General features: G+C 39.2%; 1 protein-coding gene across 2 annotated transcripts in view; it reads left to right on the top strand.

Annotated features, from left to right (window-relative positions):
- The window catches only part of ifih1 (interferon induced with helicase C domain 1), a 104,736-nt gene extending 91,424 nt beyond the window's left edge, over window positions 1-13,312 (top strand). For both annotated transcript variants that reach the window (XM_069935355.1, XM_069935356.1), the window contains 5 exons: window positions 607-756; window positions 5,021-5,182; window positions 9,183-9,373; window positions 10,067-10,160; window positions 12,935-13,312. In XM_069935355.1, the coding sequence (XP_069791456.1) occupies window positions 607-756; window positions 5,021-5,182; window positions 9,183-9,373; window positions 10,067-10,160; window positions 12,935-13,105 (768 nt within the window). In that variant the 3' untranslated portion in view covers window positions 13,106-13,312. The remainder of the gene's footprint in view (window positions 1-606; window positions 757-5,020; window positions 5,183-9,182; window positions 9,374-10,066; window positions 10,161-12,934) is intronic.
- The last annotated feature ends 11,724 nt before the right edge of the window (window positions 13,313-25,036 follow it).

Below are 25,036 nucleotides of genomic sequence, written 5' to 3' on the forward strand. Positions count from 1 at the left end.
TTGGAGGATCACCTTGTATTCTGTCTGGACATTCTCCAACCAGAGGGTATTAATAATGACCTCCAATTTCCGTTAAACACCTCTCCAGTGTCTCTCTTTTCCTATCCCTCTGTCACCTTTCCTTCTGCTCCCCCCGCCTTCCTTTCCCTCTCTCCATCACCTCAGCCTTTTTTCTCTTCTACATCCCCCATGTATCCATTTATGACCTCATCTGTTGGCCTGAGCTCCTCCCTCTGCTCCTTCCTCCCTCATCTCCTCTCCCCACCCTTCCTCCCACCTTTTTATTCAGGCATCTGCCTCTCCTTGCTCATACCTTGAAAAAGAGCTCAGGCCTGAAATGTTGGATAACCTTTACTTCATGTGGATGATGCAACATCTGCTGAGTTTCTCCAGCCCACTTGTATATTGCTTTGTACACTGCCTCCTTCATTTATTCTAATGGCTTCAATGGAATGAATCTTGAAGGAAGGTTACAATGTACTTATGCAGTTATGTAGATTGCTTATCACACCTTAACAGGAATTAATTCTCTGCACACTTTACTATAGATAGGTGTCAATATATTGTCCATTTTTATTTTTTGATGTGACTTTATACTTTAAATAGAATGAACAAAAGGAGGTGCTCAGTAAGTTTCATGATGGAGAAATAAACCTACTGATTGCAACCACTGTGGCAGAAGAAGGTCTGGATATCAAAGAATGCAATTTTGTAATCCGTTATGGCCTCGTAACTAATGAGATTGCTATGGTCCAAGTAAGTTTTGGTGCACCAAGGGTGAGGGGGAGACGTTCATTTGTTTTCTGTTTTTAAAAAAAATGCATTTCAGTTAGAGGAAAATTAGGTTAATATATTTGGAGCTGAATTAATGGAGAAGTGCGTTATTGCATTGAGATTAGAGCCTTACATTTTACTTCTGAAATCTGGTCATCACACATCCAAAGGGTCTTCATTGTTAAAAAAATGCATGATCACTGGTTATATATCCATCACAAGTGCTAATCACACAATGAAAAGACGGATAATGAATTGAAAAAAATGTTACAATGAGAAAGGAGACACTTGTAATTTGTAGATTAGGAGAAGCTTCCCTCTACAGATTGCTGGACGTCCAAACACTTAAAACAGTTTCATGCAGATATTAGAATGCCCAAAATAATGAGTTCTATTTCCCAGTTTAGCACCATTAACATCTTTCAATTTAATCAGAGAATTTAGAGAAAAGGAAATATTCTAAATATCTCTGACCCTCATTAAATTAATGATGTACTTTTGAAAGCGTCACTTTTTTTGGATTGTCTTAGTAAACTATTTTGTAGATGGTGGAAACCAGAGGTTAGTCCAGCTTTTCCACTTATTAGTGAAGACAGTTAATGGTCTTTTGTGATGTCAGTGGAGCAATTTAACACAATGGATCAGAGTATCCTTATTTATTTTGTCTCCTGTGTTCAGTTTAAGGACATCTAAAGTTCAGTTTCTGTCCAGTTGATTGCAGTGCAGGCAGACCATCTTCAGAAAGTTCTTTACTGTCATCTCCAGGATTTACCGAAGAAACCATTTCCTCCCATCTCATTGTTACAATATTAACAGAAGTGGGTTGATTTTCAACACGAATACTGGTGACACCCAGCTTTTTTTTTAAATTTTGATCCCTGAATTGTCTTTAAGCTATTTGACTGCCTCCCAGTATTAAATGAGTCATACCTTTCTCTGTCTTAGTGTCAGAAAGACCAAATTAGCTGTCTTTTTCCCTGCTGTAATTTTTGCCCTTTTGCATTTTTTTTACCTCACTGTCACTTTGACATCATCCTCTTTTTAAGATCACATATTATTTCTATGCAAGACTGCTTTTTTCTCCACAACATTGTCCAGTTTAAATGCTTCTGTTCTAAAAAGTTCTGCCATATCTTCTTTACTCAGGATTCACCAAATGTTTTCATTGCTTCCCATATACTTTATATTAAATAAGACATAGCTTTGACCACACTAAATCCTTTCATGGCCCAATCAACCTATTTTGGTTTTATAAATCCTATGTGATTGTGTTTGACTCATGACCTCCCAACCTTCAAAATGTATGGGCATTGTTATTGGTGCATTTGGTTAGCACGGAGACATGGCCAGAAGGGCCTGTTACCGTCCTGTACATCTAAATTTAAAATATGACCATTTAAGTTGTACTGTGCATTACCCCATTTCAACCTAGCTCTCCAGACATGTCTGACTTGCCCTTCTACTGCCTCATCTGTGAATCAGCTATGTAAACAGGCCTCATCACTTCATCACTCATGAGCCTGCTACTCTTGAAGTTCAACACATCTGTAAAATTAAAAAAACACAAGAAACCATTTAAAGCAGTGAAACTCCTTTGGAACAACCTGTCATCATTTAATTTACTGGGGAGCTTCTTCTTTGGCTTGGCTTCGCGGACGAAGATTAACGGAGGGGTAATGTCCATGTCAGCTGCAGGCTCGTTTGTGGCTGACAAGTCCGATGCGGGACAGGCAGACACGGTTGGAGCGGTTGCAAGGAAAAATTGGTTGGTTGGGGTTGGGTGTTGGGTTTTTCCTCCTTTGTCTTTTGTCAGTGAGGTGGGCTCTGTGGTCTTCTTCAAAGGAGGTTGCTGCCCGCCGAACTGAATGAAGGGACAGGGCTATAGCTTTGTCAATGGAATGGTTCTGTCTGTAGATGAATTGAAGTGGGTCAAGTAGCTCTTGGAGATGCGCTTTGATACATTTCATTACCGGACCCTCGAAGTATTTCGTAATGATGAAAGCCCGTGCCACTGGGCAGTAGTTGTTGCAGCCTATTACTGTTGCCATCTTTGGTACTGGCATCATGGTGGCTGTCTTGAAACCCATGGGGACGATGGATTTCTGCAAAGACATGTTGACAATCTCTATAAGGACCTCTATAAGGACTCCATAGGGTGTTGTATAATAGAAGAGGAAATCAGATAGGGTATCCCAGAGTGCCAGATCTTTCTTACCACATAAAGCAGCCCAAGAAACCTTTTCATATCATAAGATGTCCAATTCCATTTAAAAAGGAAGCCCTTTAAGTCAAGTCAAGTTTGTCATTTGATATTGCAAGTCTTTTCTTCTCTTCTCTTTGGCTTGGCTTCGCGGACGAAGATTTATGGAGGGGGTAAAAAGTCCACGTCAGCTGCAGGCTCGTTTGTGGCTGACCAGTCCGATGCGGGACAGGCAGACACGATTGCAGCGGTTGCAAGGGAAAATTGGTTGGTTGGGGTTGGGTGTTGGGTTTTTCCTCCTTTGCCTTTTGTCAGTGAGGTGGGCTCTGCGGTCTTCTTCAAAGGAGGCTGCTGCCCGCCAAACTGTGAGGCGCCAAGATGCACGGTTTGAGGCGTTATCAGCCCACTGGCGGTGGTCAATGTGGCAGGCACCAAGAGATTTCTTTAGGCAGTCCTTGTACCTTTTCTTTGGTGCACCTCTGTCACGGTGGCCAGTGGAGAGCTCGCCATATAATACGATCTTGGGAAGGCGATGGTCCTCCATTCTGGAGACGTGACCCATCCAGCGCAGCTGGATCTTCAGCAGCGTGGACTCGATGCTGTCGACCTCTGCCATCTCGAGTACCTCGACGTTAGGGGTGTGAGCGCTCCAATGGATGTTGAGGATGGAGCGGAGACAACGCTGGTGGAAGCGTTCTAGGAGCCGTAGGTGGTGCCGGTAGAGGACCCATGATTCGGAGCCGAACAGGAGTGTGGGTATGACAACGGCTCTGTATACGCTTATCTTTGTGAGGTTTTTCAGTTGGTTGTTTTTCCAGACTCTTTTGTGTAGTCTTCCAAAGGCGCTATTTGCCTTGGCGAGTCTGTTGTCTATCTCATTGTCGATCCTTGCATCTGATGAAATGGTGCAGCCGAGATAGGTAAACTGGTTGACCGTTTTGAGTTTTGTGTGCCCGATGGAGATGTGGGGGGGCTGGTAGTCATGGTGGGGAGCTGGCTGATGGAGGACCTCAGTTTTCTTCAGGCTGACTTCCAGGCCAAACATTTTGGCAGTTTCCGCAAAGCAGGACGTCAAGCGCTGAAGAGCTGGCTCTGAATGGGCAACTAAAGCGGCATCATCTGCAAAGAGTAGTTCACGGACAAGTTTCTCTTGTGTCTTGGTGTGAGCTTGCAGGCGCCTCAGATTGAAGAGACTGCCATCCGTGCGGTACCGGATGTAAACAGCGTCTTCATTGTTGGGGTCTTTCATGGCTTGGTTCAGCATCATGCTGAAGAAGATTGAAAAGAGGGTTGGTGCGAGAACACAGCCTTGCTTCACGCCATTGTTAATGGAGAAGGGTTCAGAGAGCTCATTGCTGTATCTGACCTGACCTTGTTGGTTTTCGTGCAGTTGGATAATCATGTTGAGGAACTTTGGGGGACATCCGATGCGCTCTAGTATTTGCCAAAGCCCTTTCCTGCTAACGGTGTCGAAGGCTTTGGTGAGGTCAACAAAGGTGATGTAGAGTCCTTTGTTTTGTTCTCTACACTTTTCTTGGAGCTGTCTGAGGGCAAAGACCATGTCAGTGGTTCCTCTGTTAGCGCGAAAGCCGCACTGTGATTCTGGGAGAATATTCTCAGCGACACTAGGTATTATTCTATTTTGCAAGTACAACCCAACAAAACAGCATTGTCTGGTCCTCGGTGCAAAACATGCAGGTACACAACTAGATACAACACACATACATACAGACAAACAATACATATGCAGGACAAATAAATAAATAATTTTTTGTGTCGCATCTTTCAAAATGGAGCCAGCCTGGGTAAAAATTACTGACACATTTTGCTGCTTCTTGTCAGGTCAGGGTGGTCAAAATCAAAGTCGCTAGGCTTAGTTGCTCACTAAAACGTTGCTTTGATACCTTACATAAAATCTTGCTGTTCATTGTTTACAATAAAAACCAAGATTAGCCCTGAGTAATTTTCAATGCAACTTTTTGGTTTATTGAAATAAATAATTTCACAATTAGTGAATTCTCAGCTTGCCCTATTTCTTGATTGCAGGCTCGTGGCAGGGCTCGATGTGATGACAGCACTTATGCGCTTGTAGCACATGAGGGATCAGGAGTTCTTGAACGTGAGAGTATCAATGTTTTCCGTGAATCCATGATGTATGAAGCAATTCGGAAAGTGCAAGAAATGCCAGAAGAGGAATACAGGAAACAGGTGACATAAAAGACCAGTTTTTGGTATTATCATGTACAAATGCAAATGTTTATAGGATTTGAATTCAAATTTAGTTTTCAACTTTGTCTTAATCGGTAAAGTTTGTGGTATAATTCAGAGAACATCATTTAAAAGCATGTCCAAATGCAGTGACTAAATTTATCTCGAAGAGAAACAATTGAACATTAATCGCAATTATCTGAATTGCAGTGTACAATGTCCTGCTTCTACTAGACAGAACATTTGGAATGTCCAAGGAAGGATGACATTCTGGACAAGGGAACAATATTTTTGGGGTGTTCACCTGATCTTGCAGTGCAACAAGACGAGCGTGCCATTTCTCCGCATTTTTTGTGAAAGTTCAACTTTCACAATTATTAATCACTTTCTAATAATTCACATCTTCAAAATTAAAATACTCAGGTTGGAATTATTCACAATGAATCAAAATCAACCATAGTAAAAGGCTATGGAACACTATAACATTTAATAGATATCGTTTACGACATTTATTTTGTTAAAAAATACCTAAGACATTGAAAGTTGTGGTTAATTTTCTCGTCATCACTGTATCAACAACCAGGTGGTGTGGGATTTGCTTCCTCTGCCAACATTTATTGACAGATTACAGCTTCACATTTATTTCAAGGAACATCCTCATCTAACATAGCAGTCAGAAACCAATGAATTGTGAAGGAAGGTGACAGTGAATTGATACAGTGATGTAAAATGTTTATCACTTATAAATAGTAGCCAACATTTACCATGTATATCGCTCCTGAACAATAGCCAATAATCACATCCAATTCAATCCTCATTGGTAGTGCTCTTATTTTTGAATAAAAAAACATTAATATCAAAGCAGAGATTTGAGCACATCATCTAGCCTGACATATTGATGAATTACCAAGTTCCCACCATTATTCTTTATTGAGAATGAAACTTCAATGGCCCAGTTAAGAAGCCTTGTTACTTTATGCAGCACCTTATTTGCAAATATTCAGTGAATTTTGATACATTGCAATGCCCAGACATGTGAACGCCACAGTAGTTTGGAAAGGTGATCAAGATGGACAATTAAAAGAAATCATAATATTTAATGCAAATTCTCCAGATTCTGAAAAAGCCAACAATATCTGGATATAATTTTTGATGTAGTATTCCATATTGAGACCACACTTGGGAGTATTGTGTTCATTTCTGGTCACCTCCTTATAGGAAGGATGTGGAAGCTATGGAGGAGGTGCAGAGGAGATTTACCTGAATGTTACCTGTATTGAAAAATGTCTTTTGAGGAAAGGTTAGCAGAGCTGGGCCTTTTCTCTGGAGCATAGAAGGATGAAAGGAGACTTATTAGAGGTCTACGAGATGATGAGAGGCCTGCACTTTTTTTTCCCTGCCCAGGGCAGGAATAGCAAACACATGAGGGCATAGGTACAAAGTGAAGGGGTAAGCTCTTTTTTACACAGAAAGTTGTGGGCACCTGGAATACCTTGCCAGGAATGGTGGTGGAGGCTGAAACATTGGGGGCATTTAAGAGACTCTTAGACAGGCATTTGGATGGAAGAAAAATAGAGGATTATGGGTCCTGAACTGTGCTGTAATGTCCTTCGTTGTATAAGAGAGTGATTAAAGATTTCAAAAGCAGCTGGCAATGGACAATGTTTTTGGACAAGGGTACTCCACATTAACTGCACTATAGTTAACTGTCAACTTGAGCTCTCTGCTTAGCAGACCAATACTTTGGTCATGATGACATTAATTACAGCAAAATAATTCCATTCATCACCATCTTGTGTGCACTGTTGCCAAAAGTGGGGGAAAAACGACCCTGCATTCTTCCTTGTACTTTCCTTTGTTGTCTGTGCAAATGCTTATGAATGAAAGACTACATAACTTTGTCCATCTCGTCACTTTTGAAGATGGTTGCTTGGGTGGATTTGTTTTGATTTTAAAAAAGGCTCAATTTTTCACCATTAAATCTATCAATGGGTTTATAAATGAGATAAATATCAGGAATTTTGACTTTCTCTGGAATATGCTGGATTTTCTTTTTGCAGGAACCCAATGCTGATTTTATTGCTAAATGTAAAAGAATGCATGTGGACTTTTGGCGATTCAAGCTTGCACAGTGATATAAAATATGTGGTGTATGTTTCACATCAATTGTGCAAAATCGTACTGTACAAACAATGCCCATAAACAGCAGATACTTTGTGCATGACAACAGGTTTTAACCAGAGGTTTATTTAAGCCCTGTTCATTGTTATTTAAAGAGCCTGACTTTACTTGAGCCACTGCCAGGGAACATGTGGGGTCCACCTTGTAAAAGGAGGTTGCTTAAGTGATTCTTCTACCTCCACACACTACATTCTGTCATCTTTCTCAACACCAAAGCCCTTGTGGACTCTTGATTTTGTCGCTTACCAAATGACACATCAGCAATCAATGCTTTGTCAGACCATTCCTTAATCCTATCCCCAGAAATACCATTCTTCCCAACTTTTTAATATCCCAACTGCATCATTCTATCTTGCCCTAATATCTCTTGAACCAAGCTCACTGCCTACCCACGCCCCCCCCCCCCCACCCCATGTCTCCTCTCCACACCAATTGCCTAATTTCCCATCCACTGATTGCTAAACTTCCTTTCTTTGCAATATTCACCAGTAAAGCTGATGGGGAAAGGGCTTTTGTGCAAATTTTCTCAAGTAGGGCCTGTTGCACCATGCTCGCTGTCTTGAACCTTACATATGACCATTTGGAAGATTTCACACAGTGAAGCATTTGTTCTCATTTTTAGCACATGTTATAATTTCTAGGCCTTTATTCTCTTCAGCTTTATATGGGTCACGAATTGATAACAAGATAGTTGAAACCCATGAAACAAAATCAGGACCAATTTCAAGTTTTCATTGAATCACTTAGCTTTTTCAATCAAAAAAAGTTACACAATTTCTCAATTTTGTGCGCTGAAATCAGTTCAAATTCAGATTTGCCATTTGGTAAAGTTCCATATGAAGTTAAAAATCAGATTAGAAGAATTGGAGAAGCACAAGAACCACAGTTGCTGGACTCTTGAAGAGAAAAAGAAGAGCAAGAAAGACACTGCAGGTCAGGTTAACAACAGGGAAATGGAAGGGTCAGGGCCTTTTTCGAGCCTGGTCAATGTTTTGTGTTTGAACTTTTCTACAAATCTCAAAAAAGGGTCTTGACCCAAAACATTAGCCATCCATTTATCCTCATGGATGCTGTCTGACCTCCTAAGTCTTTGCACCTCCCATTTGTTTAATCAATAATTTGATTTGAGCACATTGAAATTAACAATATAATAAAACCCCTGTAAGTGTATTTTCCGGTTGCTTGAGACTTATTCTTACAATGCCTTACTAATACACCTGCATTAAGAATAAACAGTTTAAAAGACAAAAATACTATACAGTTTTATACTGAACAAACTTCACTTGCATAAATATATAAACCTTAAAGCATTTTACTTCATTTTCAATCACATGCTTTGAAAACATTTAACTGTCGTTGCATCTGCAAGATTCTCCCCCTCCACGGAGTCTCTTGAGAGACGAACAATAACATTATAGGTAATTAACCCCCTCACAAGTTCAGAGATTAAAGCCTCTGATTGAGTTGACTTTCTAAGCAGAGATACGGAGACACTTTAAGAGCATCAGCTAGATGACGCCATTTTATTCAAATGCAACTTTATTCAAACAGCCACTTCAAGCACAACATGACCAAGGCACTCTGCTGGCTCCCATCTTCACTAAATGTTTGCATTACTTCAGAGAGCATTTACTTGTTTAATTTTAAACTTAGCAATTTTTTTACCTAATATTTTATTATTATTTATTTTTTTATTTTCCTTAATTTGTTTTTGCTAGTTATTTGAATTTCAGTTAATACTGTACTATTAACTACATTTATGCCACAAATGGTTAAACGGTTTGTGAGCTACATAAGATTTTTTTTTTCTAATGATCAGATAGATGAAAAGCAATTGCAGAACATAATGGAGCACAAAATGAAAAAGAGGAAAAATTTGGTAAAATGCATAAAAAATGATCCTTCTAAAGTGACTTTCCACTGTAGTACTTGTAGCAGACTTGCCTGCACAGGAAAAGATGTACAAGTAATTGAAAACATGCATCATGTGAATGTCACAGATGAGTTCAAGTAAGATTCATCAATATTCTTAAAAGCTTATCATGAAATGCATGATCTTGAATTTTAAGTATTATATAATCTCAAAGATGTTGCTAAAATCTGAAATAAGAATTAAAATTATGCTTTCTTATTGTATCCTTCAGCAGATATTATTCTTAATGTAAGATAATATTCTGATACTCACTATTCTTTAGAGAATTATAAATCTAGTTTATATTTCAGTGTTTGGCTGTATTAATTTCAGATTTGCTTGCTTATTTCATAATTATGGTATGACAAATATAGTATCAAACTATTGAAATATGCTTCAATATCAATGTAAGTGAGGTGTAATTATCTGCCAAAGTCACTCAGGTTATCATCTTTGTGACTTTGTAACCCTGGGAGTTGTGAAGTCTTTGAATCTCAAACTTCAGTTTAGCAAAAAGAAATTTTTTGGTAAAAATATTGCTCTGTATATACTTCCTGATCTGAAACTGATGTAAAAAAAAGCAAAAAATATATATTTATTATTAGTTATTAAAATATTTTATTAAAGACAATATTATTCTAATTGCTAAATATACTTTGTCAAAGTACAGTTAATGTAATGCCAGCAATATTGTATACTGTGATTATAAACTGATTTATTTGTGGAACAAAAGTTTATTTCTTACACTCTTAAATATGAATTTCAATTATCCATATCATATGTTGTTGCAGGGAGTTGTATGGTGTGCGCAAAAGTCTGGTCGTGCAAGAGAAATGTCTTGATTACCAAACAAGTCAAGAAATTTATTGCAGAAACTGCGGTCAGGTAAATTGAGATTTTATTTGACTTTAACAGGTTCAAGTTGTATATGTTTGAAACACAGGATATATTAAAAAAGCTACCGAACAATAAAACGCCTGGAGAGGATGGACTCCCAATAGAATTCTATAAAACATTTAAAGAATTACTAATTCCTCCTCTCCTGGAAGTAATGAACCAGATAGAAAAACACAAAACTTGCCAGATTCATGTAAAACAGCAATAATACCAAAGACGGGGAAAGATCCATTAATACCAGCATCGTATAGACCAGTATCCCTACTTAACTCAGATTATAAGATAATAGCAAAACTATTAGCAAACAGATTGGCCGACTGTCTACCAAAAATAGTAAAACTAGATCAGACTGGATTTATTAAGAAAAGACGAACAATGGACAATGTCTGTAAGTTCATTAACTTAATCCATGCAGAACAAGGAAATAAGACGCCAACAGTGGCTGTTGCTTTAGACGCAGAGAAAGCCTTTGACAGGGTAGAATGGAATTATTTATTCAAAATATTACAGAGGTTCAACCTACCAGAGAAATATATTAATTGGATTAAAGCATTATATAAGGGACCAATGGTGAAGGTGACAGTAAATGGATATATATCAAACCAATTTAAATTAAGCAGGTCAACTAGGCACGGATGTCCACTATCTCCCTCACTGTTCGCTTGAGCAATAGAACCATTGGCAGAACTGATAAGAACAGAAAATAAAATAAAAGGGATAAAAATAAAAGAGAAGGAATATAAAATCAGTCTATTTGCAGATGACATCATAGCATACTTAACAGAACCAGAATTATCAATAAAAGAATTATATAAGAAATTGAAGGAATATGGAGAAATATCGGGTACAAGATCAACGCAAATAAAAGTGAAGCGATGCCAATGAATAATGCAGATTACACAGCGTTTAAAAAAGAATCACCATTTAAATGGCAAACACAAGCAATCCGATACCTAGTATTAGACTAGATAATAATCTAGGCCATCTATACAAATTAAATTATCAACCATTAATGAAAAAATTACAAGATGACTTAGAACATTGGAAAGATTTACCACTCACACTGATAGGAAGGGTAAATTGAATTAAAATTAATATCTTCCCAAGGATACAATACCTATTTCAATCGTTACCAATTCCCTTAACAGAGAAATTCTTCAATGAACTAAAGAGAATAATAAGGAAATTCTTATGGAAATGGGGGAAACCGAGGATAGCGCTAGATAAATTAACAGAATGGTACAAACAAGGTGGTTTGCAGCTACCAAACTTTAAGAATTATTATAGAGCAGCACAATTAAGATATCTATCAGATTTTTATCAAACAAGGGAAAAACCAGATTGGACCAAGATAGAGCTAGATAAAATAGGGGAGAAGGTACCAGAACTTTACTTTAAAAATGGGATGAAAAACTGATGCAATATAGAAGTTCACCAGTACTGCACCATCTGCTCAATATTTGGAAGAAGATTCACGTAGAAAGGAAAAAAAACAAATTACCAACTACCAAAGTTATTATTGATGCAAAATCAACTAATCCCTTTCACAATAGATAACTTTTCCTTTAGAGAATGGGAGAGAAAAGGAATTAAAAGAATAGAAAATTGTTTTTTGAGAAATAATTTATTATCATTTGAACAAATGAAGTACAAATATGGAATAAGTCATGGTACAATGTTTGCATACCACCAACTGAAAACCTACTTAAAGGACAAATTGGGAAGCAGACTGAGATTACCAGAAGGAAGCAGCTTTGAATATGTGTTTACAGACACAATGATAATAAAAAGATTTATAACAAACATGTACATCAAGCTGCAAGAGAAAGAAAATGATGAAATAAGCTATAAACCCAAACAAAAGTGGGAACAAGATCTAAACATAAAGATAAAAAATTAAATATGGGAAAAGCTGTGCTCCGGAACTATGAGAAATATAATAAATACGAAGTTATGCATGATACAATATAATTGGTTACACAGGCTATATATCATGCCCCAAAAGTTAAATAAATGGGATCCAACAGTATCAGATAGATGTTTTCACTGTAAGAAGGAAACGGGAACAACAGTTCATGCAATTTGGGCATGTCAGCAAGTGAAAAAATTTTGGGAAGATCTAAATCAGATATTAAATAAAATCACAAAAAGCAACATTCCCAAAAAATCCAGAGATTTTTCTTCTAAGTAATATAAGAAGTAAAAAATTAGGCCTTAACTGGATGAAGTGCAAAAAAGATTTATTATGATAGCCTTAGCTGTAGCAAAAAAATGTATAATGTCAACTTGGAAATCAGAAGAGAGCCTGAGAGTACATGGAAATGAATAAATGTATTCCATTGGAAAAAATAACATATAATTTAAAAAATAAAGTCACATTATTTGAACAAATTTGGGAAACGTACATGGAACACAACAGAGAGGGCCTACCGCGGACCTCCACCCCCTGAAAATGATAGAATGAGAAGAAGACGAAATGAACTGACCCAGTGTGTAAAAGTAGATGACACAATTTTCTTGTTTATTTTCATTGTGTGATGACATTGTTTAATGGATTTTTTGTATTGTATATGTTGAACGTTTAATGGGTTTGGAGGGGGGTGGGAGGGAAGGGAGGGGGAGAAAATGGGAAACGTTTGTGTGTATTTTGATTAATATGGTTCATAGTGTGAAAAATTTTTAAAAATTAATTTTTTTTTAAAGTTGTATATGTTTCGTTGCTCAGCAAAATCTAACTTTTCTCTGCATATTTTATTTCAAAGCTCTGGGGAACAATAATGGTTCATCGTGGAGTGAATTTACCTTGCTTGTCGATCCGAAATTTTGCTGTACATATCAATGAGAATGTGAAAGATACCTATAAGAAATGGAGTGAAGTTCCCTTCAAGCTGCCTAAATTTGACTACATCAAGTATGTTGAAAGCCACAGATAATATTTCTTATTGGATTCAGATTTCAGATTTATTGTCAGAATACATAATTACATCATTAAACCATGAGATTCCTTTTTCCTGTGGGCGCGGCAGAATTACCACTAAACTGTACACAGCGTATGCATGTAAACAAATAAAAGAACTGTAAACTGCAATACAGAGAGAACAAAAGAAAATCAATAAAGTGCACAAGTAAGAGTTCGTAAATGAATCTCTAAGTTTGTATGATTCTGATGGTGGAGGGGTAGCAGCTGATCCTGATGGTGCGAGTTTTGTGGCACCTATACCTCTTGATGGCAGCAGCGAGGACAGAGCGTGTGCTGGGTGGTGTGGATCTTTGATGATTGCTGCTGCCCTCCGACGTCTGTGTTCCCTGTAGATGTACTCATTAGTGGGGAGAGTTTTTCCTGTTATGTTCTGAGCTGTGTCCACTACTTTTTGAAGGGCTTTATGCTCAGACCGTGATGCAACTGGATTCTCTGTTTATATGCATAATGTGACTTTTATATTTGCTCTTTCTTTAAGCTGAATGTTAAGAAAAATGTAAATAGGAATCAGATTAATAAACCATATTGGCTGGGGGGTGAGGGTCACATGATGCAGCAGAGCTAGGAAGACAAGGGCCTAGGGGCTCCCCAGAAGAATCTAAATTGAAGCCATTAAAAAATGACCAGACTCTTCTTCAAACAAGCTGAACAGATAGAATATGAGCAGAAAACAAAAAAAAGGTAATATAGTCAGCGACCAAAACTCATTCCAGGAACAGGCCATGGAGGAAACAGCAAAATGGCAGCCGCACAAGCCTCAATTTCTGAGGAGGGAACCATCCCAGGAATGGGCCATCGGGAAATTGACATGGTGACACCAGCCCAAGAGCAAGAGTTGAAGGAGGAAGATTTACTCATCCTCCTCTAGGAGATGAGGAGAGGTAATGAACCCATTTCCAATAAGATGGACTCCAAGACTAAAGAAATTTATCAATCCATATCAGGACTTAAAACTATGCTAGATAAGATGAGGTGGAGAAATGTGTTGGAATCACAGAAGATCAATTAACAGATGGACTCCTCCCTTAACATATTAAAGAAAGAAAATGACTTTTCACTGGGGAAAATTGACCAGTAGAAAATTACAGCCTATATAATAATATTCATATTGTTAATCTTAAAGAAAGCCAAGAGGGAAATAACCCTGTAAAATTCTTTACCTAACTGGATCCCAGACATCATGGGACAAGAACACTTTAATGAGCCTATAATAATTGAATGAGCATATCGAACTCTTGCACCCAATTCATCTATAGGCCAGAGACTGAGAGTATCCTGATACGCTTGCTTAGGTATCAGGACCTGGAAAAAATCTTGTGTGTTGCTACGTGGCGGTGGAGAGCAAACAAGGGTCCCATCACATACAATAATAGGCCAGTGCTATTTTTCCCCAATCTCAGTGCCAACTTAATGAGGCACAGGAGGGAGTTTGATCAAATCAAGAAGGAACTTTGATCTAAGGATATTCCATTTGCCTTACTTCACCCTGCAATATTAAGGATCATATTCCCTGATGGAGGGAGGAGTGGCGACATTCCTGCATGATGTACCAGAGGGAGAATAAAATAGAGGACGAGAGCCGGTGAAGGAAGACTGGACAGGTAGTCGTAGTCCTTACGAACAGCCATGGATATATTATTTAAACTGTTGTCACATTTTCCACTTGCAATGAATAGACAAGTTCCAATTTAAGTGGATTAGTTTCTATAGAACCTAATTTTTATAATAATTAATTTTGAGTTTGGCATTTTCAAATCTATTGTTGCATTCAAAATTGAATAATCTTGTATAGTAACTCGTGTTTTTAAGTAAAAGCCCTGGGCCTCACACACACACGCGCGCACACACACACACACACACACACACACACACACACACACACACACACACTCACACAAACTCACACACATTCACTCACACACACACACTCTCACACACACACACTCACACACACATTCACACACACACACACTTACACGCACACACACTCACATACACACACTCACACAAACTCACACACACACTCACACACACACACTCTGAACTGATGACAAGAAACCCATCTTGATACACAAAAACTCGCCAGGTGCGATTGGAGAAACTCTCATTGACTCATCAGGCTGATATGCTTTAGTTATATGCCAGCTTTATTCAGAGCTCTGGACACTTAAATAAATACACACCTAATCATGATAAATGAACCCTTCATTCAGGATATTTTCCTTAAGGTTTTGGAGGGATACAAAATATACTTGTAGGGGGCGACTTTCATTTTGGTTTGGACCCTGTCCTGGACAAGTCAACGCTGTCTGTATCCAAAATAAAAGTGGCCAAACTACTTTGGCTTTCATGAAAGATTTAAATTTGACAGATGTGTGGAGGCAAACACACCCTCAAACCAGGGACTATTTTTATTCTTGCCCGCTTGATTCCCACATGTTGTCAACACAGTTAATTCGTAGAACATTAGAGTCTGAATATGATCTAGAATCTTGTCGGATCACTCACCTTTGACGCTCTATTTTGGTGCAAGATAAACCAACTAATTTAAAGAGATGGTGTTTGAACCCACCCTCCTTCAAAAACCAGCATTTTGTAAGTTTATTAGAGACCAGATAAAGTTATTCTGTGAGACAAACTGTCCCTCCACTCCCAATAGTTGTATTTTATGGGCTATGTATGAGCTATGAATGAGCTTCCGGCAGACGTGGTCGAGGCAGGATCATTGGTTACATTTAAGGAAAGACTGGATAGTTACATGAGTAGGAGAGGACTGGAGGGGTATGGACTGGGCACTGGTCAGTGGGACTAGGAGGGTGGGGATTTGCTACGGCATGGACTAGTAGGGCCGAACTGGCCTGTTCTGTGCTGTAAGTGGTTATATGGTTATATGGGACAGATAACCTCATATACAAAAGTTATTAAGAAGAAATACATGGCAGACATCAGAAATTCTGAAATTGTAAAAGGAAGTATATAAAGTGCTTGAAAACAAAGAGCTCAAGTGCAATACACTACACACTTATAAAATTTTTAAAAAGCATTCTAAGAACTAAACAAAGGTACAGGTGCCTACCCTTTTATGGACTGGATGCCTGCCGTTCAGAACCTTCCAGATTTCAGAATCATTTTGATTTCTGTCCCTTTTAGCCCTCCTGCCCGAGTCGCATTGCCGCCTCTCACCCACCCGAATTGTGCTGCCGTCTCTCCCCTTCACCCGCCCCTGCCATAATTACTGTGATTCATAGAAAAAACACAAACCCATTAAAATGCTCTTCATTTTGCACCATTTCATTATTAAACTCAGATTATAAATTGATTTCTAAGGCCTTAGCTAACAGGCTTGACCAATTCTTACCAAAATTAATAAATCCAGACCAGAGAGGCTTTATTTGAAATGCCAATCAGCCAACAACCAATGTAGGCTCTTTAATACTATCCACTATGCAAAGGACAAGGCTGAACCAGGTGTTGCTGTGGCTCTGGAAGCTCAGAAAGCCTTTGATGGGCTGGAATGGCTGTATTTATTTAGAATCGTGGCCAAGCTTGGGTTTGGGCAACTGTTTATTAACTGAGTTAAAACTCTTTATCATAGACCCAGAGCCAGGGTTGCCACTAATAGACAGATCAAGGAGATCATTGTTCTCTTTGAGCTGGTCGAGTCAACAGGGCTGTCCCTTATCTCCAGGACTTTTTGTCTTGGCTATTGAGCCCCTGGCAGAAGGGTTTTAAAGTGGGTCAAGCAAATCACAAAAATAACCTCATGGCAGATGATGTAACCCCATACCTAACATACCTGGTTAACTCCTCACTAAATTACAGACTTTATTAAAAGCTTTTGGCAAAGTTTCAGGATACAAGGTAAACTGGGGAAAAAAAGTGAAATTATTCTACTAACAAACTGATTACAAACAAGCCCATTCAAGTGGTCCTCGAATGGTATTAACTATCTTGGAATAATGATAGATAATGACTTTCAGAATTTGTACAAACTTAATTACCTCTCAGTACTTCATAAAATTGAAGAGGATTTGAGCAGGTGAATAATTGACAGAGTCAATTGAGTGAAGATAAATATATTGCCACAAAAGATTGTGTTATCTTTTTCAGTCCTTGCCCATTCCACTACCCCAAACCTTGTTTTAAAACCCTTAATAAGTAAGTTGGGCGGCGTATATGGAAGTGTAAATTACCTCGACTATCCATGGAAAAGTTGACATGAGACTATAGATTTGGAGGCATCCAGTTTCTCTGTTTTAAAAAATACTATTTGGCGGCCCAAATAAAATTTATTTCTTCCTTTTTTGAGGGTGACGATACCCCCTCCCTGGTACAAATTGGATTGCACTCCCTAAAAGAGAAGGTGTGTAGTGATTTTATTAATAAATGGAATTCTAGAATTATATCCAACAGGATATAAAGCACTTGGTTTGAATATGGTGTGATGCACGTGGAGGCTCTGGACTGAAAAGGGGATTGTCCCTGAAAACACCTCTTAGACAAAATGAACTCGTATCCATGACTTTGAACAACAAAATTTTGCAGACCTGGCATCATAATGGGATACAACAGCTGGAGGATTGCTATGAAAAAGGACATTTTATGTCATTTGAACGGTTGAAGAAGAAATAGGACTTGCCCAATAAGATCTCCATTTGTTACCTTCAGTTAAGATCCTTTCTTAAGGTTAGCTTGGGCCCTGAAATGATTTTTACCAGGACTCACTGAAGTCGAGAAACTGCTTCATGAAGGAAATGTATATAATTTATTTCTAGTATTTCTAGTGAGATGGGAATCAGATTTAGACATAACAATTGAGGTACCACTCTAGTCAGAACTATGTCAGGTAGGTTTGTTGGCTACTGATAGTAGCCAGGTTATAAATTGGTCCACTATAATTTTCTCCATCAGCTGTACTTCACCCACAGAAATTACATCAATATAAACCCAAGTTATCAGAGATGTGCTTCAGGTGTTGTAAAGAGGTTGGTTCCTTCTTACACTTTACCTGGCTCTGCACAAATGTGAGACAGTTGTGGTATGACATTTGTGATATCCTAAGATCGCAGGAGTCATCTTCCCAGTGGGCCCAGAGCTTTATCTACTGGGGAACTTAATGGGTGTTGGTAGATCGCTAACTAAATTAAATTTACAGAAATTTCCTTGTGTGTGGCGAGGAAATGTATAGCAGTGACAAGGAAATCTGATTCCCCTCTCATTGATAGGTGGTCTTCAGAAATGAACACCTGTGTTCCTCTTGAAAAGATCACAAATAGTCTTAGGAAAGGATGTAATATCTTCCTAAAAATCTGGCAGCCTGATCTAAAACATATAGGCTTCACTGATGCCACCATAGGGTTGCGATCGCTTCTGACTAGTCAACAGACCTCTGTAAAGACTACAACACTGTGGTAATATCATGTTTCTATGTGTTTTACTTTACACACTGACGATGGGATTTTTTTTGTTGTTTAATTATACATTCACAGGGTGGGGGGGTTCTTGACGTTTTGTATTTTGTATGGTTGTTAAATATACTTAAAATGACAAATAAAATATTACAAAAAAAACCCACAATAGCTTCAATGAGTATCGTGTATTGCTCTTTATTAAAGCTTTTGCATACATGGATTCCAGTCACTTGGTTTATTCCAAACTGGCACCCACCAAAACATGATGCAAAACATTACGCAGACATGCCCGTTCGCATAACACTCTTCGCCCAAAATATTAATTTGTGCTTACTTTATAATTTTAAGTACAAAATACTGCATACAATGACTGCATATTTTAAAATTACTATAAAGCTCAACTTAAATCTGTTAACAGTTGTGGACAATACAGGTCATCAAACACAACTTCAACTGGCAACTATAGATATAAAGCAATCTAACTTGAAAATGCACTTATGCTCAGAAAAAACGTACAAAAGTCTGCGTCACTGCACATAGTCTTTGATATATGCTGGAGGGTATTTTTCTCTTTTGAATCTTAGCAGGAATGAAGAACACAATAAACTTATGACATTTCTCGACCAGATAACATCTTATTGCTGACTAACCCTACTGACTGTGTATCTGGCGCTCAACTAGAATCTTACCTCTGGGCAGACACTGATGATGGTGTCTCAGCAACAGATAATGGAGTTATCCTGCTACAGCCGCGCTTCCTGTCGAGGTACAAAACGTACAGCAGAACCACAAAGTACAAAACACGGATTTTATTGAGTCACGTGGGAATGAGCAGTATTCGAGGCAGGTAGACGAGGTCACCACTAATACTATTGAATATCATTCAAAGAACCCAGTTGAGGGGTACAATATTTAAGGACCATTCTAGAATACAAATCAGAGAGGTATCTCTTTGAAAGTATTGTTACAAGTTAAGATGTTGCAGTTCTAAAGACAGAAAAACGGTTGAAGTCGATTGGCTTTTTACTTGAGCATGTTTAATGAAAAGAATGATTTATAGCATATAAAATTAGAAGCAGTCTGGAAAGCTGCCTACAATATACAGTGATTCCATGCTCTGTACACATCCGTTTCAGTCATTCATTGACACTTTCAAATACCAGTTCCAACGTAAACAGAAAGCCATCGATGCTAACAATAGGGGCGGAAGCTGCTAGATTGAAGTTCTGTGATGCTTAGATCCTGTTGGCACCTTCAATGTGGCTACGCACACCCTGCACCTTTTGACGGCTAGATCACGCCCGACAAGTAGTGGAGTCATTCAGTCACGTTTGGACGGGAAACTGATTTATGAATGGGAGCCCTTTCAACAAGTAGTGGAATCAGTCGGCAAGGCATTTAGTGTCTTTGTATCGAAGACATTGTGTATTATAGAGCCTGGGGTATTTTGAGGACAGAAGAGATAATAAATTCTATTTTTATGTCTGGAATGTTCCTTGGCTTAAAATTTGTCTCTCCCTTCCAACCTGTTCTCTGAAACCCTGTGACTTTATTTGTTACAGATTAAAATCTGTGCTGGTTTTCTCATAATTGATATTTCTAGATAGCCTATAAACACAAACTTCTACAATCCCTGAGGAAATAGGGTCGGTTTATGCTAAAGGAGAAATGTCAGGAGGATCATCCAAAAGTGGCACTGAAATGGCATCCCCGATTGCTCTGAACTGGTCTATGTGTCTTTTCCATGGCACCAACTAAAACTGAATATTAACATGGAATTAGTTTCTTGAGAAGCACACCTCTTATCTATGTTTCTTTACTCTTTCTGTAATCTCGCTCTAAGATTTGTTCTCCTATCTCCAGAGATCTTGTTGGCTTACTCGGGGATGTTGACAGTTGAATATGAAGTCCGATGTTTGGGTGCACCACAGCGAGTTGGGTTCTCAGGTTGCATCTGTCATGGGTACATTTGTACCTCTCACTTTGTTCGTTTTAGATTGGTCACAGTGTTTGAGCTATCGAAAGAAAATAGACACACACACCGAGAGCAGTTCAGTTTATACAAATGTTTATTACAAATTCAAAAGCTGATTTCAAACTACAATATGCAAGCCCTTCCCAATTATACTTATTAATGCCTGGACTGGTTCCAACTACCGAAGCGAGGCAATGACCGCTAACTTGTAGTAGGTTGTCGGGGCGCCAGTAGCAGCTTCTCCACCTCCCCCAACCGGGACGTTGGCTGGACCCTAGAAGTTCTTCTTCTTGCTGAGAGATGTTGCCACCTCTCGGAGAGTCTCTCACTTCAGCAATGGGATCATGGTTTATATTACCCAAAAATTGCTTACTCATAGCTTATCATTTTGAATAAATTTATTTTGTGTCAAGGCTAGGCCTCTGACAGTCTGTGACCAAAACAGGAAATGTTCTTGGTACACAGATGTCCTTTTATCAGATAACTGCATGTCTGGGCCGCATAGTGGAACTTAGCTTATGTCTGCTGATTCTAAAAAAACAAGCAGGTTCTCAACCTTGCAGAAGCAAAGGTTGCAAAAGTAAAAAAAAACATGGTTTAAAGCTGAAGCAAAAAGGATGGTTTAAATCCTCCAATACAGCATCCTAGCATCAGTTCTGCAGGCATGCATTTTGCCGTTGAGTACAGTGTTCTGTATAACAAAAATTCTGTAATCTTGTGACTCCATGATGCTTTTGATGAACTCTTTGCTTTCATCGCATGTTTAAAGGTCTGAACGAAGCGCTCAGCTTTCCCATTCATACTCAGAAGGTCAGGTGCAGATAATATGTCTCATTGTTGTTTCACAGGAACTGCTAAAAGGCATCTGATACAAATTGAGGTCCATTGTCAGAAACCAGTTCTATGGGTAATCCATGATCTGCGAACACACCTCGTAGTCTCTCAATTGTCTTTTCAGCTGTTGTTCATCACATCTGTCACCCAATAGGCCATTTGGAGTGTGCATCGACAATAATCTGAAGCGTTTCCCCCATAAATGGACTAGCGAGATCAATATGAATTTGGTGCCATGGTTGGGATGACCATTTCTGTGGGTTCGCTTCGGCTTCTGGTGCTTCCAGTTGCATTTCTTGACAGATGTGACATCTCTGAACTGCCTGTTCAATGTCTATGTCGATCAATGGCCACCAGACATGCATATGTGCCAGAGCCTTCATCCAGACCATTTTTGGATGATTAGTGTGGAGCTCCTTAGGAATGGCCTTATGCCATTTCTTGGGGTAATAGTTCTTGCCCCTCACAGCAGACAAGCTTCTTCAATCGACATTTAGTTAGCTTCGCATTTATATATTAAATTTTCTGCTATTCTCTCTCCTACTTTCATCCTTGCAGGTTTGACTCCTTCCTCAAAAAAAGGAAGTAAGAAATCTTATCTGGGCCACTTGGTAATTGTCCAAATTTGGGAGCTGTAAACCTCCCAAATCATATTTCCATGTTAATATTTCTATGGAGATTATGGATATCTTACCCTTCCCAAGAATTTTTCAGACATTTATTTAACTCCTGAAAAAAACTATTAGTTAATGGAATTGGCAATGTTTGAAATAGGTACTGAACTCTTGAAATTATATCCATTTTGACACAAAATCTCCGTCTCCAACTAATTTTATTGGTAAAGCTGTCTACCTGTTCAAGTTGTCTTCAACCTTTTAAAGCAAAGGTGAGTAATTTAAATTATATAATTTTTTTAAATTGTTATCTGTGCGTATTCCTAAATATCTTATCCCATTTAACGGACACTTAAATTGGGTGTCTCTTTGGCCCTTTCTGTCAGTGGCATAATTTTGTTCTCCCAATTTATTTTGTAACCTGATACTTTCCCATAATCTTTCAGTTTTGAGTGTAGTTTCTGTCACAAAGTTACTGGCTCTGTCAAATATATCAATACATGATCAGAAAATAAATTGATATTCCTCCTGGTTGACCCTGAATCCCTTAATGTCTGGATCTCACCTAATTGTTTCTGCGTGCTGTTTCCAATTTGCCTTGTTGAAAAGCTTGTGATAATCTTTGTAGTCACCACAAATTTGAATGTTACCTGGGTTTTGTGACTGGTATAATTGGAGCTGCCCAGTCATTGTACTGAAGTTTCTCGATTATTCCTTCACTTTCTAATCTGTTGAGTTTTGTCTTGATTCTTTTCTTGATAGTAAAAGGTACTGTTCTTGGCTTAAAGAACTCGGGTTTGGCAACTGGTTTCAACTGATATTTGGCCTGGACTCCCTGAATTTTACCCAGGTTCTTCCCAAATACTGTGTGGTACCTCTGAATCACCTGTTTCAGCTTTGAATTTTTAATCATCAACATCTGTATCTTCCTACTGCACCAACTGCCTGCCAATCAAGTTGGATGTATGACAACCCATTCCTTCCAAACAGGGTGGATACTTTTGTATCCAAAATATAGAGAGGTAATCTTTTTTTTGTCTGTCCATCCTAATCGATGTTAACTTTACATTTTCCTAGTGCTCTAACATTCTCTCCTGTGACAGTCTTTAATGCAATGTCGGACTGTTCCATTTTGAGTTTGGGCAGTAATTTGTCCTTCAGATCTTTCAGTGTTAGTGACACAGCAGCACCTGGGTCAAGTTCCATCTGGATATGTTCGTTGTTAACTTTTATCCAAACAAGGATTTCTGACCTGCAAACCATAACACTACGGATGTGCTTTATGCCAATGCCCTGTCATCCGTGGAGTCACTTTCATACTCTGACTCATTGCCAGACCTGTAGTCATTTTTGATAACATTTTTAACTTCGGAAGATTGGTTTTTTTATACTTGAATTTCTAATGTTTCTTCCTCCTGTGTACCTATTTCTCTCTCTTTTCTTTCCGTCTTATGTTCTATTTTGGATGCTTGGACTTAATGCGTCCCACATTGTCACATGAATAACACTTAGTCTTCCTGCAATAACAGTCATCAGGGCTGTGGTTACTTCTCCCACAATGGAAACATTCTCATCGGTCCATTTCCTTCACTGTTTGATCTCCATGTACGTCCTCGATGGGACGACCGGCCTTTTCGAAGCCCAATGCCGTCTCGTAGACAGAGTAAATTACCACATTTTTTCTGTGCTCAGCAAGCGTTGTTGGGCATGGCAGTCAGCCAAGTTGATTACCAACATATCTCTCAAAGCCTCATCCAAAAAGCAACCAAACACGTCTCCGACAACTTACACAATGAGTTAAATATTGGCTCATGGTTTTGCCAGTCTTTTGTTTTCTGGTATAGAAATTGTCTCTTTCCGCCATTACTACAGGAAAAACAAGGACTGGTTTGACGAAAACAGCCAGGAAATCCAGGGGCTGCTGGCAAAGAAGCGAGCTGCCCACCAGGCTCACCTTACAAAGCCGTCCTGTCCAGAGAAGAAACAAGCCTTCCGTCGCGCATGCAGCCATCTTCAGCGCAAACTCCGGGAGATCCAAAATGAGTGGTGGACTAGCCTCGCCAAACGAACCCAGCTCAGCGCGGACATTGGCGACTTCAGGGGTTTCTATGAGGCTCTAAAGGCTGTGTACAGCCCCTCACCCCAAGTCCAAAGCCCGCTGCGCAGCTCAGACGGCAAAGTCCTCCTCAGCGACAAGATCTCCATCCTCAACCGATGGTCAGAACACTTCCAATCTCTTTTCAGTGCAAGTCGCTCAGTCCAAGATTCCGCCCTGCTCCAGCTCCCTCAACAGCCCCTAAGGCTAGAGCTGGATGAGGTCCTCACCCTGGATGAGACATATAAGGCAATCGAACAACTGAAAAGTGGCAAAGCAGCAGGTATGGATGGAATCCCCCCAGAGGTCTGGAAGGCTGGCGGCAAAACTCTGCATGCCAAACTGCATGAGTTTTTCAAGCTTTGTTGGGACCAAGGAAAACTGCCTCAGGATCTTCGTGATGCCACCATCATCACTCTGTACAAAAACAAAGGCGAGAAATCAGACTGCTCAAACTACAGGGGAATCACGCTGCTCTCCATGGCAGGCAAAATCTTCGCTAGGATTCTATTAAATAGAATAATACCTAGTATCGCCGAGAATATTCTCCCAGAATCACAGTGCGGCTTTCGCGCAAACAGAGGAACTACTGACATGGTCTTTGCCCTCAGACAGCTCCAAGAAAAGTGCAGAGAACAAAACAAAGGACTCTACATCACCTTTGTTGATCTCACCAAAGCCTTCGACACCGTGAGCAGGAAAGGGCTTTGGCAAATACTAGAGCGCATCGGATGTCCCCCAAAGTTCCTCAACATGATTATCCAACTGCACGAAAACCAACAAGGTCGGGTCAGATACAGCAATGAGCTCTCTGAACCCTTCTCCATTAACAATGGCGTGAAGCAAGGCTGTGTTCTCGCACCAACCCTCTTTTCAATCTTCTTCAGCATGATGCTGAACCAAGCCATGAAAGACCCCAACAATGAAGACGCTGTTTACATCCGGTACCGCACGG

This window comes from Narcine bancroftii, chromosome 4 (genome assembly GCF_036971445.1).
Source record: "Narcine bancroftii isolate sNarBan1 chromosome 4, sNarBan1.hap1, whole genome shotgun sequence".
NCBI classification, from domain to species: Eukaryota; Metazoa; Chordata; class Chondrichthyes; order Torpediniformes; family Narcinidae; genus Narcine; species Narcine bancroftii.